At 43.5% G+C, this 16,242-nt stretch overlaps 1 protein-coding gene across 1 annotated transcript in view; it reads right to left on the bottom strand.

The window, feature by feature from the left end:
- STT3B (STT3 oligosaccharyltransferase complex catalytic subunit B) overlaps nucleotides 1-16,242 on the bottom strand; it is a 58,314-nt gene that overhangs the window by 26,351 nt on the left and 15,721 nt on the right. Inside the window, exons 2-5 of the mRNA XM_048510690.1 lie at nucleotides 14,247-14,355; nucleotides 11,868-12,155; nucleotides 9,189-9,254; nucleotides 126-225 (exon numbers count right to left, since the gene is read on the bottom strand). Of these exons, the coding sequence (XP_048366647.1) occupies nucleotides 126-225; nucleotides 9,189-9,254; nucleotides 11,868-12,155; nucleotides 14,247-14,355 (563 nt within the window). The remainder of the gene's footprint in view (nucleotides 1-125; nucleotides 226-9,188; nucleotides 9,255-11,867; nucleotides 12,156-14,246; nucleotides 14,356-16,242) is intronic.

Consider the following 16,242-nt stretch of genomic DNA (forward strand, 5'->3'; position numbering starts at 1 on the left):
TATTCTATGATCAACGGAATGTACATTACTGGAGAAAATCAATCACAGAGATTAGTTTCAGTCTAAGAAAAGGGCAGAATAAAACAGTTTTTGCCCAAATTATTTCAACAAGTCAGAACACTCACCTATGTAGACCCTCCTGCTGAATCTTTGCATCAACAGTAGCACAAATACATGCAGTGGAATAAGATTGATGATGAAAACATAACCACCCCATGCAGAGACCTGTGAGGAATGAATATTATAAGAATAACTAATATTATAAGAATAACTAAAATAACTTAAAAGACTGAAGTTACAAACTTTTCTCAAGAGTAGAACCAAAGATTAAGCGTTTTAAAACTCTAATTCTAATTCAATGTTACTTGGAACAAAAACACTGAAGATGACCAGGTTGCATATCCCAAAGAACGAGTGATGGAAAGATTCTTTTTTAGTGATTTCTAACAGTCTGTACCAACCAAGCAAGAAACATGTTAGGGAGAAAGGTGACTCATAAATTACACAAAGTAAACTGGTATTTATTTACTTCATTTATATACCACCATTCTCCTCAATGGGGACTCAAAGCCTCTTATATTGTTTTCCTTCATTTTATCCTCATAACAAACGCATGAGGGAGGTTAAACTGATAGTGTGTGTTCCAAGGTCACCTAGGAAGCTTCCATGGCACAGGATATGCAAATATTGTTTATATAAAAAACAGCCTTAAAGAGACAGCAGTCAAGCCACTTTGACGTGGATGTAAAGATTTTTGCCAGCTTTGTTCATGCCATTCCTACAGCACTTGTACAAAAATTTAAAGATACAGTGTCATCACAATCCCATTTTTTAAAAAAGCAGAATCCTCACAATCCCATATTTTAAAAAGTTTGAATGTCTATGTTTTAAAGTGATTTCGTATATTTAAGCCACCTTGAACACTAACACAGGTAGAAAGGTAGGATGTAAAAATGCTCTATAATATGTTGTCCTCTCATGCAATTTTCTGAACAGAATACAAATTGTTTTATTCTGCTTTGTTCACAGTGCTTCATTAATTTAGTTATCAATAATAGGTGACACACATTTTCTTCTTTGTGACAGTAATAGAACACTGCAGAACTGCTATTAGAATTTTCAGAATAAATTCATTACAGAAGAATTACTGAAGTATTATTGAAAGACTTAAATAGTAGCTATTGAAGCTGGGAATCAGTGAGACAAACTCTCACACAAGGGAGACAACAAACCCTGAAATACTATCACTCAGAGACTCATTCAGGGTCATGAAGAGCTTGCAAATACACCATAAACTGTTTTGTCAATTAGCTGCACTGTATAACGCCTTCCTGCATCATAAGCTTAGTCGTTTATTTTTAGACAGTCTTACGCTGAAAGAACGCCAACCCGTTATATCACTATAGAAAAACACATATTTGTAAGATATGGCAAGAGACATCTTGAAAATCTCTTTGCCAATAAAATCTCTCACATCTATTCCTACTTGGACTCTACATTCACAGCATCTAGTTCAGATGGTCCCAGGATGCCAGCTTGTCCAGTTGTAATAAGATACCTTTCAGCTTGTGAAGTCTGAAGATATGGAAATGATTCTTGGACATTTGAAAGTTACCACCTGCTTGCACATCCCTTGTTCATTCTGGCTGTTTAAATCTGCGGGGGGGGGGGGGGGGGGCTGGCAGACTGGATCTGGGAGACTATAAATGCTTCCCAGAGTGATGGGGTGGCTGCTCTTGCCTTGAATAGGGCAGTGGTGTGTCCACTGCTACAGAAGACTACTCTGGACCCAGGAGAGTAGAGTAACTATCTTCTAGTTTTAAATGTACTATTATTAAGCAAGGTTATTAAGAGGGTGGGGGGTGGCCAACTTCAGAGATTCCTGATTGAGGCCATTTGTTTAAAGCCGTTCCAATTTGGTTTCAAGTCTTAGTTACTCTGGTGGATTACATGTACCAGGAGACAGACACGGGGGAGTATGATTCTATTAATTCTGATGGATCTCTTGACAGCTTTTGATATCATCAGTCATAGTATCTTACTGGATCACTTTTCAGGACTGTGAAGCACTGTTCTGCAGTGGTTTGATCATATATCAAAGTTAAGCGTCAGAGTGTGGTGGTGTGGGATTGCTGCTCTGTCCTTTGACCTATGGGGTTCTAAAAGATGCTATCTTGGTTCCCACACTTTTCAACATCTATGTCAAGTTCGCAGGAGAGGTCTTTTTCATCATGGCACCAAAACTTTAGACCTCCCTCCTCAGGGACATTCATCTGTCACCCTCTATTGGGGTCTTCTGCCAGAAGGTCTAATTCAATGTTACTTGGAACAAAAACACTGAAGATGACCAGGTTGCATATCCCAAAGAAGCTTTCTTGTTTCATCTGGCAGACCCCCAATAATGGTTATTGATATTCCTTCTAGAGTTATTGATATTGATATTCCTTCTAGAGTTATTGATATTCCTTCTAGAGTTATTTGTTTATGTGTATTTAACTGAATTTTATAATTTTAACTGAATTGTATAATTTTAAATGTATTTTAAATTGTTTAAATGTTTTTATGTCCTTAGCCTTGTGGACCCTGTTCAGGAGGAAAGGCAGCATAAAATGTCGTAAAAAAAAGCAAAGCTGTTTTATTAGGTAGGGCTTCTCTGTTTGGGACTGTCGTTTTATGGCTCGGGGGCAGCTAATCTGTATTTTGTTATTTATTTGAATATGGTTGAATTTTTATATGAATGTCAATAAGCATTCTTGGACCTTTTGGGGAAATGACAGAAAACAAATACTCTAAATGAACACCTGCTTAAATATTTCCAAGGTGATACTTTTAACATCAACCTTCAATAGAAAAGCTTTCCAAGTAACTTTGCCCTGTTGTGCAAACTGTATATATGTCAGAGTGGAACCAAAGGGTACCCTGTTGGACTATTTTTTATGGGATAAAACAGCAGTCGCCTAAAACTGCTTTTTGAAACAATTTGGTGAGGAAAACTGGAACTTCTTCAGATAGAGACTTCCATCTCTACAAAACGACCCATTGGATACTCACCGTGAAGGGGTCTTCTCTTGGGTGGTGGAAGCCATCTTGTGGGTTTTCTCTCTTGACCAATAGGTAGGCAGGAAAAGATTCTTGGTCCCGCCCTGTCGTCTGTTGCCGCCAATTTGCCCCAGTATCTGACCAGCCGAGTAGCTTCACACGACAACAGAACATAGTCCAAAGCCGGACACTTAAAGTTCAACATGGGGAAGGGACCAAGTAAACAATAACAATAACACAAACAAGAAACAGTAAACATGAGCAGGCTCCAATGACTAACAGAACAACTCTGGCCCGGAGCACGATGTCGGAAAGGAACGAACAGGGAGGGCCAAGATGGCTTCCACCACCCAAGAGAAGACCCCTTCACGGTGAGTATCCAATGGGTCGTTCTCTTGGATGGTTTCAGCCATCTTGTGGGGACTCCCCAAGCAGTAACCCAATAGGGTGGGTTCAGTTAATCTCCGACAACGTGCTCCAGGACTCTTCTCCCGAAAGACGCCTGCAGGGCATCCAGGGAGGTCAACCTGTAATGTCTTACAAAAGACGAAGCAGAGGCCCAAGTGGCCGCCCTACAGATCTGCTCCAGAGGAACATGCTTATACAGAGCCGCATTAGCAGCTGCGCTCCTCGTAGAATGAGCAGTAATCCCAAGAGGGATGGGAAGCTGATTGGCCTTATGCGCCTCAATGATGCAAGCTCTGATGTTCGAACTAACAGCCGTTGAGGACATAGGCTCTCCAAGTCTAGGTGGAGCTACGTTGACAAATAAGGTTTCTGACTTTCTCAACTGCTCAGTGCGTATAATAAACACCTTGAGTGAACGTCTAACGTCCAAGCAGTGCCAGAGCCTCTCCCTAGGATGGGAGGGTCTGGGGCAAAAATTTGGCAGAACCACCTCCTGGGTCAAATGGAAATGTGACGCGACCTTGGGTCTGAAGGAGGGGTCAAGTTTAAGGACAACCCTGTCTGGAAAAAATAAACACAGATTCGGATTAACTGAAAGGGCCCTGATCTCAGACACCCGCCTGGCCGATGTTATGGCCACCAAGAAGAGGAGCTTCATCCTAAGCCATCGCAGGTGTATAGACTGGACTGGCTCGAACGGGGACTTAGTGAGCGCATCCAGAACTGCATGCAGCCTCCAGGACGGGAAGCGATGAACTACTGGCCCCTGCGACTGCAGAACTCCCTTCAGGAATTTTAGAATATCTGGGTGCCTGGTTACAGGTAGACCGTCCAGCAGTGGGAGGACCGTAGCCAATGTCGCCAGCTGCCTACAAAGGGTGGCACTACGCAGACCGTTTGCGAAGCCTTCCTGTAAAAAGCTAAGGACAGAAGCCACTGAAGGCGACTCTGGATCTACGCCCTTCCTGTTGCACCATCTAGCGAACGCCTTCCAGGAGGAGTTATAGATCGCAATGGTGGACTCTGCGCCTGGCCGCAACGATGGTGTCGATGACGGCCGTGGAGTACCCTTTCCTTCTCAATCTTCCACTTCCAGCTCAAGAGCCAGGCGGTCAGCCTGAGCCACCCTGGATCTTGGTGGAAGAGGGGGCCTTGAGACAGCAAGTCGGGCGTTACGGGCAGCGGCAGCGGCTGGGCGATGGCAAGCTGTTGTAGAACTGAGTACCAGGACCTCCTGGGCCAGTCTGGCGCTACCAAGATGACCTCCCTCCCCTCTGTCTGCACCCTCCGGAGCAGCCGATGTAATAGAGGTAGAGGTGGAAAGGCATAAAGTAGACCCCCTGGCCAGGGGGCTGTCAGAGCGTCGGTAGCCCTCGCGCTGGGATGGTAGAACCGTGTCATGAAGTAATCCATCTGCGCGTTGCGAGGGGAGGCAAAGAGATCGATCACCGGTTCTCCGAACTTGGCCGCAATCTCTTGAAATACTTCCGGCTTCAGCTTCCATTCGGCATTGGAGAGCTTGGTCCAGCTGAGCCAATCCGCCTCCACATTCAGACATCCTCTCACATGCTCCGCTCTCAGCGACGCAAGATTGGTCTCGGCCCACAAAAGGATTGGGAATGCTTCCTTGTGTAACTGTAGGGATCGTGATCCCCCTTGATGGTTCAGGTAGCATTTGGCCGATATGTTGTCCGTGTGGACGACCACGTGTCGGCGGAGGAGTAGACGTCTGAAGGATTTTAACGCTAAAAAGATTGCTTTGACTTCCAGCACATTGATGGGTAGCTGGGACTGAGCTGCTGACCAGGTCCCCTGAGCCAGGTGTTGATTCAGTTTGGCTCCCCATCCCGACAGGCTGGCGTCTGAGAATATGTGAAGCATGTTCTGGGGTGCAAATACCTTCCCTTTGGTGAGATTGGACTTGACAGTCCACCATAGGAGACTGTGCTGCACCGCGGGTGGCAAGGACAGGGAGCGATGTTTTCTGTGAATGATCTGAATGGCAAAAGGTCTCAGAAAGGCTTGCAGCGGCCGCGCGTGGGCCCTTGCCCATTGGATTAAGTCTATAGTGGACAAGAGTAGACCCAACAAACTTGCTAGCTGCATCAGGGAGCTGGCCCTCTCTGCTATGACCTTGCGACAGGCCTACTGGATTTTTGTAACCTTGTTGTGAGGCACAAACAGGGTGCAGGACGTAGTGTTGATTAGAGCCCCCAGGTGTTCCATCTGTTGAGAGGGGAGTGTTGAGCTCTTCTGCAAATTTACCAGGAACCCGTGTTCCGAAAGTGTCCTCTGGACAATCGTGACATCCCTGAGGGCCTGGGTTCGAGACCTGGACCTGATAAGCAGGTCGTCCAGGTAAGGGTATATATGAATGCCCTTGCTGCGTAGGAGGGCTATCGGGGCTACCCAAACTTTGGTAAAAACTCTGGGAGCTGTGGCTAACCCGAACAGGAGAGCGACATACTGGAAATGACGGTCTCCCAGAGCAAATCTGAGGAAGCGAAAGTGCGCTTGATTGATTGGGATGTGCAGGTATGCTTCCTTCAGATCTAAGGACGTGAGATAGTCGTCCTGTTGAATTGCTGCCACCGTGGACCTGAGAGATTCCATCCTGAAGTGGAATTTCCGCAGGTGCCTGTTGAGGTGCCGAAGGTTGAGAATGGCTCTGGTGTCCCCGTTCTTTGGGGATCAGAAGAAGTGGGAATAAATTCCCTGGCCGCGTTGGTTCATTGGCACCGGTTCTATTGCCTGGATGGACAGTAGGTGCACGATGGCAGCATTCAACCTGTCCCTCTTCTCTGGTTGGGATCCTATGGGAGAGGGAATGAATTTGTCTTTGGGCCAGAAAAGGAACTCTAAGGAGTAGCCTGAAGAAACGATCTCCTGAATCCAGCGGTCGGCATGGGGGAGCACCCACAGGTGCTGGAAGTGACGTAGTCGCCCGCCGACTGGAATAGCTAAAGAGTCAGGCCTTGTTGTTGGGACTGGGTTCAGATCTGAAGGGTTTTCCCGACTTGCCCTGACCCTTAAAGTCCTGTCTACGAAAGGAATTGTGTCCCTGCCAGCCGGTCTTTTTGTTGTCCCTCTGAGGGTGATATGCGGACCGAAAGGAGCGAAAGGAAGGCCTAGGTGTGAACCTAGGTTTGTCAGATCTAACTGACCTAGGCATGGTCTTTTTGTGGTCTTTTGTTTCCACTAATATTTTGTCTAGCTGTGTTCCGAATAGAATTCCCCCTTGGAAATCGTAGCTGGCCACTACCGTTTTTGACAGATTGTCTGCTTGCCACGGTTTTAACCACAGCAACCGCCGAGCTACGGATGCAGAAGCCATGATGCGCGATGTTGTTAAAAAAGCATCTAAGGAGGCATCTGCTAAGAAGGAGACAGCCATCATCACTCTCTCCACCCCCTCCCTGATGCCCTGATCCTGGGGAGGAATGATGGACAAAAGACGTTGTAGCCACACGATGGTGGCCCTGGAGACTGTGGCTGCAGGAGCCAGTATTCTAGCCGCCATGGCTGCCCCTTCGTGCACTCTGCGCATGCTGCCGTCGGCCTTTCTATCCATGGCATCCTTTAAGTTGCCTTCCCCGTCTTGACAGACTAAACCCGCGGAGTGCAGGGCAGAAACTGGGCCGTCTACGACAGGGGTCCTAATTAAGTTGTGGAGGTGCTTTGGGGCCAGATATAATTTTTTGAAAATTTGAGGGAACCCCCTATTTGCCGCTGGGCTGATCCATTCTTTTAAAAATTTTCTTTCGAATGACTCGGGAAGTGGAAAAAACTGCACACTTTCCTCTTCAGCGAAGATGGCAGTAAGCCCTTTAGGGACGCCCTTGATCGGCTTAGAGGGCTTGGTAGCATTGGGGTCTTCAGCTTCTGCTGAATCATGAAGATCCAAAGCTGAAATAGTTTTTGCTAGTAAGATTGCCAGTTGTTCTGACTTGAACAGGCGATGTGTTTGTTCCGCGACTTGGGGAACTTGGGTGTCTGGATCAGAGAAATGGTCTGAATCTGGATCCAGTTCACCCTCACTGACATCACTAATGTCAGAGTCCAAAATGCTGGGGCGCCAGCGCGACACCTCCCTGCCTGGCCTGGGTGACCTAGAGCGGGCTTGAACCCTGCAATGCCTTTCACTAAGGCCAATGGAACTGAGGCGGTGATCAACCTCCTCTCCAATGGAGGAGCGCATTAATTCCACCAACTGGTGGGGGGAAAAGCGGCTCCAATCCGCCGGAATGTCGCCCGCCCTAGTTGGGACCGGAGGGAGCGAAGACTCTTGCCTGACCAACGACGAGTTCGTGGTGCGCTCAGGATTCCGTTGCCGCTGCAGAGGCGGTGCAGGTAGGGCGGGGCGGGCCAGCGCGGGGCCTTGCAGACCTCTGTTTGCCCCCTGGGCCTGTTCCAGAGGCCCGTGATCGCAGCCGCAGCTCTCCCTTGGCGCCTCCCGGCGACCGGAGCAAGGATCCGCTGAGGTAGCGCGGCGCCCGTCGCGGCCGCGCGGAGAGCGGGAAGCGCTCCTGCGTCTTCCCCTGCGATCCGCCGCGATCTCCCTCTCCTCCGACTCAGCCCAGCCACTACGTGGGGGCGAGCGGAGGGCTCGGGCGGAGGCCCGGGTATTTTCTGCAGCCGACCTGCAGAAGGACTCCCTCTCCGGGGAAAATGGCGCCGTCGCCATTGCTGAGGTGAATTTTGGCGCGCAGTTCTCGATCACACCGTTGGTCCCAGGGAAGGGAGGGGAGGTGTGGGGGCAGAGATAAGGATCACAAACAAGGGAAATCACAATAAAGACAAAAACACACACTGAGGTAAAGTTAGGAAGATTAAGCACGGAGCCTGACGAAGTTGCTGCACTACCTACGAGGTAGGAAAAGATACTGGGGCAAATTGGCGGCAACAGATGACAGGGCGGGACCAAGAATCTTTTCCTGCCTACCTATTGGTCGAGAGAGAAAACCCACAAGATGGCTGAAACCATCCAAGAAAACCACTTTGGTGGCTCAATAAAATTTGATTAGTGCCAAAAGTCACACCAAAATTTAGTAATACCAAAAGGTACATTCATGATCAATTTCTAGGCAGACCCAACTTTAAATACCTCTGTAATGGGGTAGTAAAAATAATCACATGAGCAAAACCAGAGGAGAACAGTGTACGATCTTTACAAGTTATCCTGTTTTTAGGATTGTAGAGGGTTGCTTAAGCAACTGACTTCAGATTCTGGGAAAAGAGGAGTTCCTAGACATTCTCAAAGATTTTTTTTTCAGATTCCTCAAAAGCTGTCTGCTTAATTCAGAGAAAACACCCAGACACATAAGGTCAGCCACAAGGCAACTCATAGAAACATGCTGAATCATACCAGTGGTCCATCTGGCCCAGTTTACTATTTCAGCAGTCAACCAGTTAGTTTGAAAGGCCAAAGAAACAGGGTGTAAAGACCAAGACCTTCCCCCACGCTATCTCCAGCATTGGTATTCAGAGATTTTTTGCCTTTGTATATGAAGGTTCTGAGATGCTCCTGAAATACATGCCAACTCTCCAAAAATAAAAATTCCTTTGTAGCTGAAACAGTACAACAATGGCATTCTCAAACGATGGACAGCATACTTGTTTCTATTATAAAGGCTGTCCCAGCCTTCAAACATGATCAATAAAAGCTATTATATTGTGCCAGTAAAGAGTGGCCTTGCACCAGTAATTTTAAATGAACAAGTGAATTTTAAGATTTCACTCACCATGTAGAAGTAGGATAGGCAGCAGCATATTGTCCAGAAGACTGACCCAGTTTTCACAGACTTCACCTAAAAAGTAGAGAAGTTGTTATACCAGTGAAAAACAAAGAAACAAAAAATGACATACAAATGAATAGGTAAACTATAGTAACAAAAAAGATACGAACTAAACCATGGTTTTACTTTTTCTTTCATGATTCCCTGGAAAAAGTTATTCAATATAATACATTTTAAAGTGCAGCTCAGTTCATTGTTACATTATCTCAGTATGCAGCCTAATATGGAATGAAGATACTGCATTATCTTCATTTTAATTGAGCAAACTAACAGGATGTCTGATCTGTATTATGTGGGTGTGGATGGGTGGGTGGATAGCGCACAACTTTAAGTGGACTCCTGAAATGCTACTGTAATGCCTAAACTCTGCTAAATCAGAAGCCACTTTGAATTTTGATAGATGAAATCTGCTGGACCCTTTCATCAGATATCCAAACAAGAAACTGAGTTCTTGCCTCTTTTACTGCTCACATGAATACCAAAATTTTATGGTATAACTGCCAAATTCCATTAACTATTGAAAACATTAAAACTTCTGTAGGTTGGACTAAACATCAGTTATTTACTATTATGCATGCAAGTCAAAACTTGTATGGTATGTTACAATGTATAATAACCAAACACATGCCTGTAATGAATTGGTTTTGTTTTTAAAGAATGCCATTGATGTGAATGATTTAGAGCAGTAAGTAATTTGGGGGAGAAGGGGAGATGCAGGTGCTTTACTCTTTCATGTCCTGATTGTTTGCTGTTTCTTTACAAGTCTTCTTAATGGAATTCCAAATGCAAATTTGAGCGTGTGTGTGTGCGTGCGCACTTTTGGAACCCCACAGAAGAAAGGAGCAGCTCTCCAGTAGAAAGAAACCATTTGAAGCAGAGCAGAAGGCAGCAAGCAATAGTGGCAGCTGCCCAGGACCCCCTAATGGGCACCCCATGGCTTACATTCCCTCCCCCAATGGAGGAGGAAAAGAAAAACAGTAGGCTCCCACTGCCACTCACATGCACCCTAGCCATGGTTTGGACTGACCACCTGCAGTAACTGTCACTTGAGCCTGTCTTGTCAAGGGCTCAGACAGGTGGCTCAGCAGGAGCTGCTTGTGCCTATTGTATCTGGGGCTTTGGGCAGCTGGCTTTCAGCAATGGCTCCAACTTGCCTCAGACAGAGTCAGTACCTCACCCTGGAATCTTAGAATCACTAAGAGCACTCCTGGATGCAAGGAAAGGGTTAAGCATCACATGGTGCCCACACATTACTATACTAAAAGATTCAAGTGCTTTTTGTAGAAGTTCAGCAATGCTGGCATTCCAACTGAAGTTGAATCTCCACTATCAATTTTGTTTCACAAATAGGGAACTAAGAAGAGTTTTCTGTTTTTTAAATAGTTCTCAAGACAGTCTAAACAGATGACACACTAAAACACACTTTATGATTTCCTTAAAAATGTTACTTACATAACTTACAGGTTCTTTTGGGGCAGTACTATACATTGAGATCATGGCAAATAGCAAAATCACACCTGTGTTATCTACAGCATATGCACAAAAGATGAAAGCAAAATATGAATGTTCTTATATTCTATACTGGTAACCTGCATGCACATGCTGAAGAAAAGACACGAGCAACACCAGCAATCATAATGTGTAGCACTTTATTCAACAGCCATCTGCAGCTTCAAGTCACCCTTTGGCTTACTGCACTGCTTAGGGGGGCACAATCCAGACAAAATTAAACACTTCTAAATCCCTCTGATTTTAACTTTTTAACTACCTTTTTAACTTCTGTGGCAGGATACCACAGGATCAGGAATAATCAACATTTTCTAAGGGCCAGTTTACAATCAAGATTTTCCTTCTGATCAGTGAAAGAGGGCAAATGGGGGTAGTATGATTATTCTAATTATATAACATTCATCATTTTGTCTCATGATCCCATTTGTACAGCGTAACAAATAGCTGTGTGCAGATAGATGCATTTTTTGTTCATTAAAGGGACAAAAATGGTTTTCAAGTTGTTTTTCCTTATGAGTAATATTTCTCTATTCTATACTATGTAGTAACCCCCCCTCCCCGATAATTCATTGCAGTACAATTTCCACTGTACAGGTACATATATATCCATATAAGAATCCATGTTTTGTACACAAAATAATACAACTGAAACTCCATTAAATCACTGGAAAACACTGGAAAAACATTTAGAAATTGATGTATTAAGTCCGACTTAATTGTTATGTAACACTAACGTTATCCGTATGACTATTTAATTCATGATATTTATCCTTGCTAATCCTCTCATCTATTTGACAAGTTCTTTGCAAATGCCCAGGAGAATCAGTTAGAACTTGCCATGACTCCCAATACAAAAAGGAGGTACATGCTCAGGGCCCCAGATTGAATTGTTTCACTTATTCAAAGGTATTTGGCATAGAATAATATAGCCTTTTATTTTTGAATGGGAGGGTCAATAGCAATAGCAAATATCACTAAAACTTAGGTATACAGTTGTTCTAAACAGGGAGTGGGGGATGGGTTTGGCTGACTAGTGCAAAGAGGGAATCTAAAAATTCAAACACAATTTTAAAGGTAAAATGTTAAAATAATTAAATTAAATATATAGTTACTTACCCACAAATAATATGTGAACTGCAGTGCAAAAATAGCTATCCCTTCATTGTCAAAAGATCCTGCCACTGATCGTGATATGTAACCAGGAACTATAGCAATAAAACAGGCAGCTAAAAGCCCTGCTCCCTGGTTCCACAGTTCTCTTGTAAGCAGGAAAGTAGAAATTGATGTAAGGCCGCTAAAAACTGGTGCTAGAAATACACATACATCTCTTATGTGGACAGTTATGTTAAGCATATTTAAAATCCAATGTATAAGGCCTGCTGTCACCATCAGCCCTGGATATACCTGCAAGAAAAAGAGAGAGAAATCACATGCAAACTGAAGATGCATCATGAACTCCAAATAAAGATGCTGTGACCATCACTTGCACATTTGAACTATCAACAATGCCAAATGTCTAGTTCAGTAACTACGGCAAGCAGCATTTGTATCATGAAGCAACATACGCAAATAAAAAAGAGAGAGAAAATGTAATCTGGATTTCAAGGATGACTCAGTACCAATCATGAGAGATTTCTTGGTAAATCAAAAATGGCAGTGTTCAAAAGATTTCACACGCACTAAGTGAGAATTTGACCTCTGTGAGGGCTGACCCAGCCTTCTCCCATCACTGTCTACATTAAACCACTTATGTTTAGAAATTCAAGAGGACATATAGCTGATAAGGAAAGAAATTGTAAAAGCAAATAGACCAACTGTTAGCAATTTGAGATGCAGACTACATGGAAGCAGCAGCTGGGAAAGAAGGCAGAAGATAAGCAAAGCCAGCAATAATAGCAGCCCCCCACCAAGGGGATGGGGGAGAGGAATTATGCTACATTTAAACTCAAGCATCTGAGGGTTTTACCACAGATACCTTGTAGGTCTGCACTCAACTTATAATTTTCTTGATTAGTGTCCTGCAGTTGTATATGTTTTAATTGCTAAGCTGCACTGAGCACACAAATGCATTTTAAATAAAGAACAGACAATCCTAGTTTTTTTTTTGTTTCAAGAGTTTCTAGTTGAGGGAATTTTTATTCCAGTTGGTGGCAGGTGTGCTGGAACCCTCTACCTTTGGGAGCATAAAAACAAAGCACTCATTTTTGCCTCTTCTTTCTAGGCCTTGTAACTGACCTGGCTTGGAAGTTTTAGCAAGATTCTTAAAAATGGCCACCACTACCATCCTGCCACCCACAACTTCACCTACTTCTATGATGCTGTCTTTGCTCTGATCAACTGGATAGAGAATTTCCATTTGCCAGTTTTACAGAGAAGAAAAGGGGAATTTACGCTATGTCACTACCACCTCAATGCAGGTGGTAAAAGAGAAAATGCGCCCAGGGGTTCCTTAATCACTGTCTCTTCTCCAGAGACAAGAAAGTATTGCTTGGGTCTTAGCAGAAGTCATCCCTCACACACATATTGTGATTTGAAAGGAAAAAACCTGTGATAAGGGTCTTCATGTGAATTTTAGCCCCAAAACTCTTCCTTGATGGTTACTTAGAAAAAAATAAACTACACAAAAAGCAGACTCAAATTATGTATTTGTTGATATAATACCATCTTTTTTAGGATGCAGGCCGTTTGAATGTTGTCTTAACACATTTAACAATTCTCCATACATACAAAACTGACACACCAGGATAGTATGCCATATATGAGGGAACATTTAACTAGATCATCTGAGAGAAAATCCAAGAACAGGTAATTTATGTAAGTGCTTTCCAGAGATGAAAACCATCCAATCAGTCCTACTGGTTCTGGAAAACTGGTCACTTAGTGTGTATAGTAAAGTTCAAGTGCTCTCATGTTTGAAGCAGTTTTTAGCAAGACAAAAAGTATCTTCAATAGGATGCAGTGATTATGATCACAACTTCCATTTCAAAAGTCATATTTCCTGCTGTAATTATCAAAGCATCAGTTTACATCTAAACCAGGGGTAGGGAACCTGCGGCTCTCCAGATGTTCAGGAACTACAATTCCCATCAGCCCCTACCAGCATGGCCAATTGGCCATGCTGACAGAGGCTGATGGGAATTGTAGTTCCTGAACATCTGGAGAGCCGCAGGTTCCCTACCCCTGATCTAAACAGACCCCTTATACTACGTAGGAGTGTAATCTAAAACTCTGATCAAGCAGCCAACATGAATGTCAGGATATTGTTTAGCGATAAGATGCTAGCCTGGCTGATTATGAGGCAAAATAGCCAGAAGCTGCAAGTAAACATACCAGTCCATAATTTAAAAATCCAAATCATATATTAATACTTTTATTTCAAATAACTTGAACATTTCTCTACTGAACATGCACAACAGAAACATGCTCTAAAACTGAATGGGACAAAGTAATGCTTTTACAACTGGTACAGAATTTAAATTTGTTTCTGATACTTACAGTCCCACCTACTATTCTTCCTAATGGGTACCATGCTCTTTCATCAAACCAGTTTAAGAATTCATAAAATCCATGTGATGCAAGATGATGTGTTGATCTGTAGTTAAACCTGAAAAAATAAAATATTTTAATAACTCCTCATCAGTAATTCAGAGTGCTATTCTACAGACATGTACTTGCAAATACATTGAACAATTGTGGGCTTTGCTTTCAAGTAAATAGTCATACTATTACTTCATTCCAAGTAAAGTTGAAGCTCAATATTTATCCATCTTTCAACTCAATGTTCCATTTTTTTGTCCAACAACACCTCCTACTATTGCCCTATATCACGAAGCAACATGAGAGCAGTTTTAAAATACTCTTGAAGCATAGACAGTTTTAACTTCAAATTAAATTTTACCAAATATCCACTAATTACCTTCAAGGTCAGGGATTGGGGCCTGGTGGTTCACTGTATTAGCAGGTATATTTGGCTTGAAATTTCTCCACATTAATGTGTAACTGGCGCAAGGTCACCCTGTGAGCCTCCATGGTAGAATGGTGATTTGCACTTTGGTTTCCCAGATCCTAGTCTGAAATTCTCACTGCTATAGGCTTTTGTGGGGTGGCTGCTGTTGAACAGTGATAAGCAACTAGACCTGGATGAGTCTTGCAAGTTACGTGGTAGCAAATTGCCTGGACGTTGCTAGTAGCCCTGGTCCTGATAAATCCTCCTTCAAAGGACAAAATGGCTCTTGAATGGGCCTTCCCCCATCCCTCTGCCTTTCAGTGCCAGAAACCAAATTTTGAAATCTGGTAATATTGTTGTGGACATTCTGTTTTCCTTTCTTAAAGCTACGAGCACTGGTTCTATATTTTGGGAAGTTTTCACCCCCCCCCCCCCAATTTTTCAGTACCACCCCCAGTGGGTTTTTCCCACAGAATTACCTTTGGGGGGGGTTTACTATCTTTGATCTAGTGTTTATTTGCTAGACCATGCAAGTTTTAGGTCAATTTTAAGGGTCTACTGCTCAATGTGGATCTTCACAGTGCAAATATTAGACCCTCAGAGTAGAAATAAAACAGAAACAAAAACAGCCCTTTTGGTCCCTCTGAAGGGTGCCCAGAAGAGCAGGAGGAGCTACTGCTGTGTGAGCAGAAAAAGCTGAGAGAAACAAGAAAACCTGAAGAAAACGAAACACAAGTTGATTCCCTTCTCTTCCCCTGTGAAGGGAGAAGAAAAGTAATACTTTCAGAGGTTTCAGAAACTCTGTTCTGAGGAATGGTGAATTCGCAAGAGGGGAGAACAAGGGTGTATCCCAGAATCCAACCTGTAAGGAATGAATGCTCCACGTGAAGGAGACCACAAATATGTAAATAGCCACTGAGTTGGATCCAATGACTCCTTTCCACTAAGATTTCCTCTATAAGAAAAAGAGCTGAAGCTTTGCTAGAAGGGAGCCACTGGATTTATAGGCCAGGACCACACTGCTACACATCTTTATATAGCTGTGCTCTGCATGCAGAGTGGAGTCATAGTCCATATAATTTAAAAACACAAAATCTAGAAACCAGAACGTAATTTAAGGGAGGAACAGAGCCTTCCAGAAGAGCAACAGCAAAAATTATTTATGTTTTGAAGTTCTGGTCTCTATTTTACTCAGACACTGAATGCTATTATGCTACATAGGATTGAACTTTTGCCACACAAGCTTAATTTTTTAAAAGCACTAAGACTAATGCTGAGGTGTTTCAGATTAAATTAAGAAGTGGTAAGATAGCAATACAACGCAAACAACTCTTTCACCTAGCAGCTGTGGCAGGTTTAGAAAAGTCACCACAACTAAAGAGAGGTATGCATTCACATGAGCACATGCAAGATGCTAGAGATCAACTTTCAGGTTTTTTTAAAACAGTGCTGACAGAAAGTAGTATGCGAGTATGAGTTATAGAGAGAAGAGTGAATTAGCACATTGCATACATGAATTGAATAGAGAAGAGTGCCTTGATTTGA

This window comes from Sphaerodactylus townsendi, linkage group LG11 (genome assembly GCF_021028975.2).
Source record: "Sphaerodactylus townsendi isolate TG3544 linkage group LG11, MPM_Stown_v2.3, whole genome shotgun sequence".
Taxonomy (NCBI): Eukaryota; Metazoa; Chordata; class Lepidosauria; order Squamata; family Sphaerodactylidae; genus Sphaerodactylus; species Sphaerodactylus townsendi.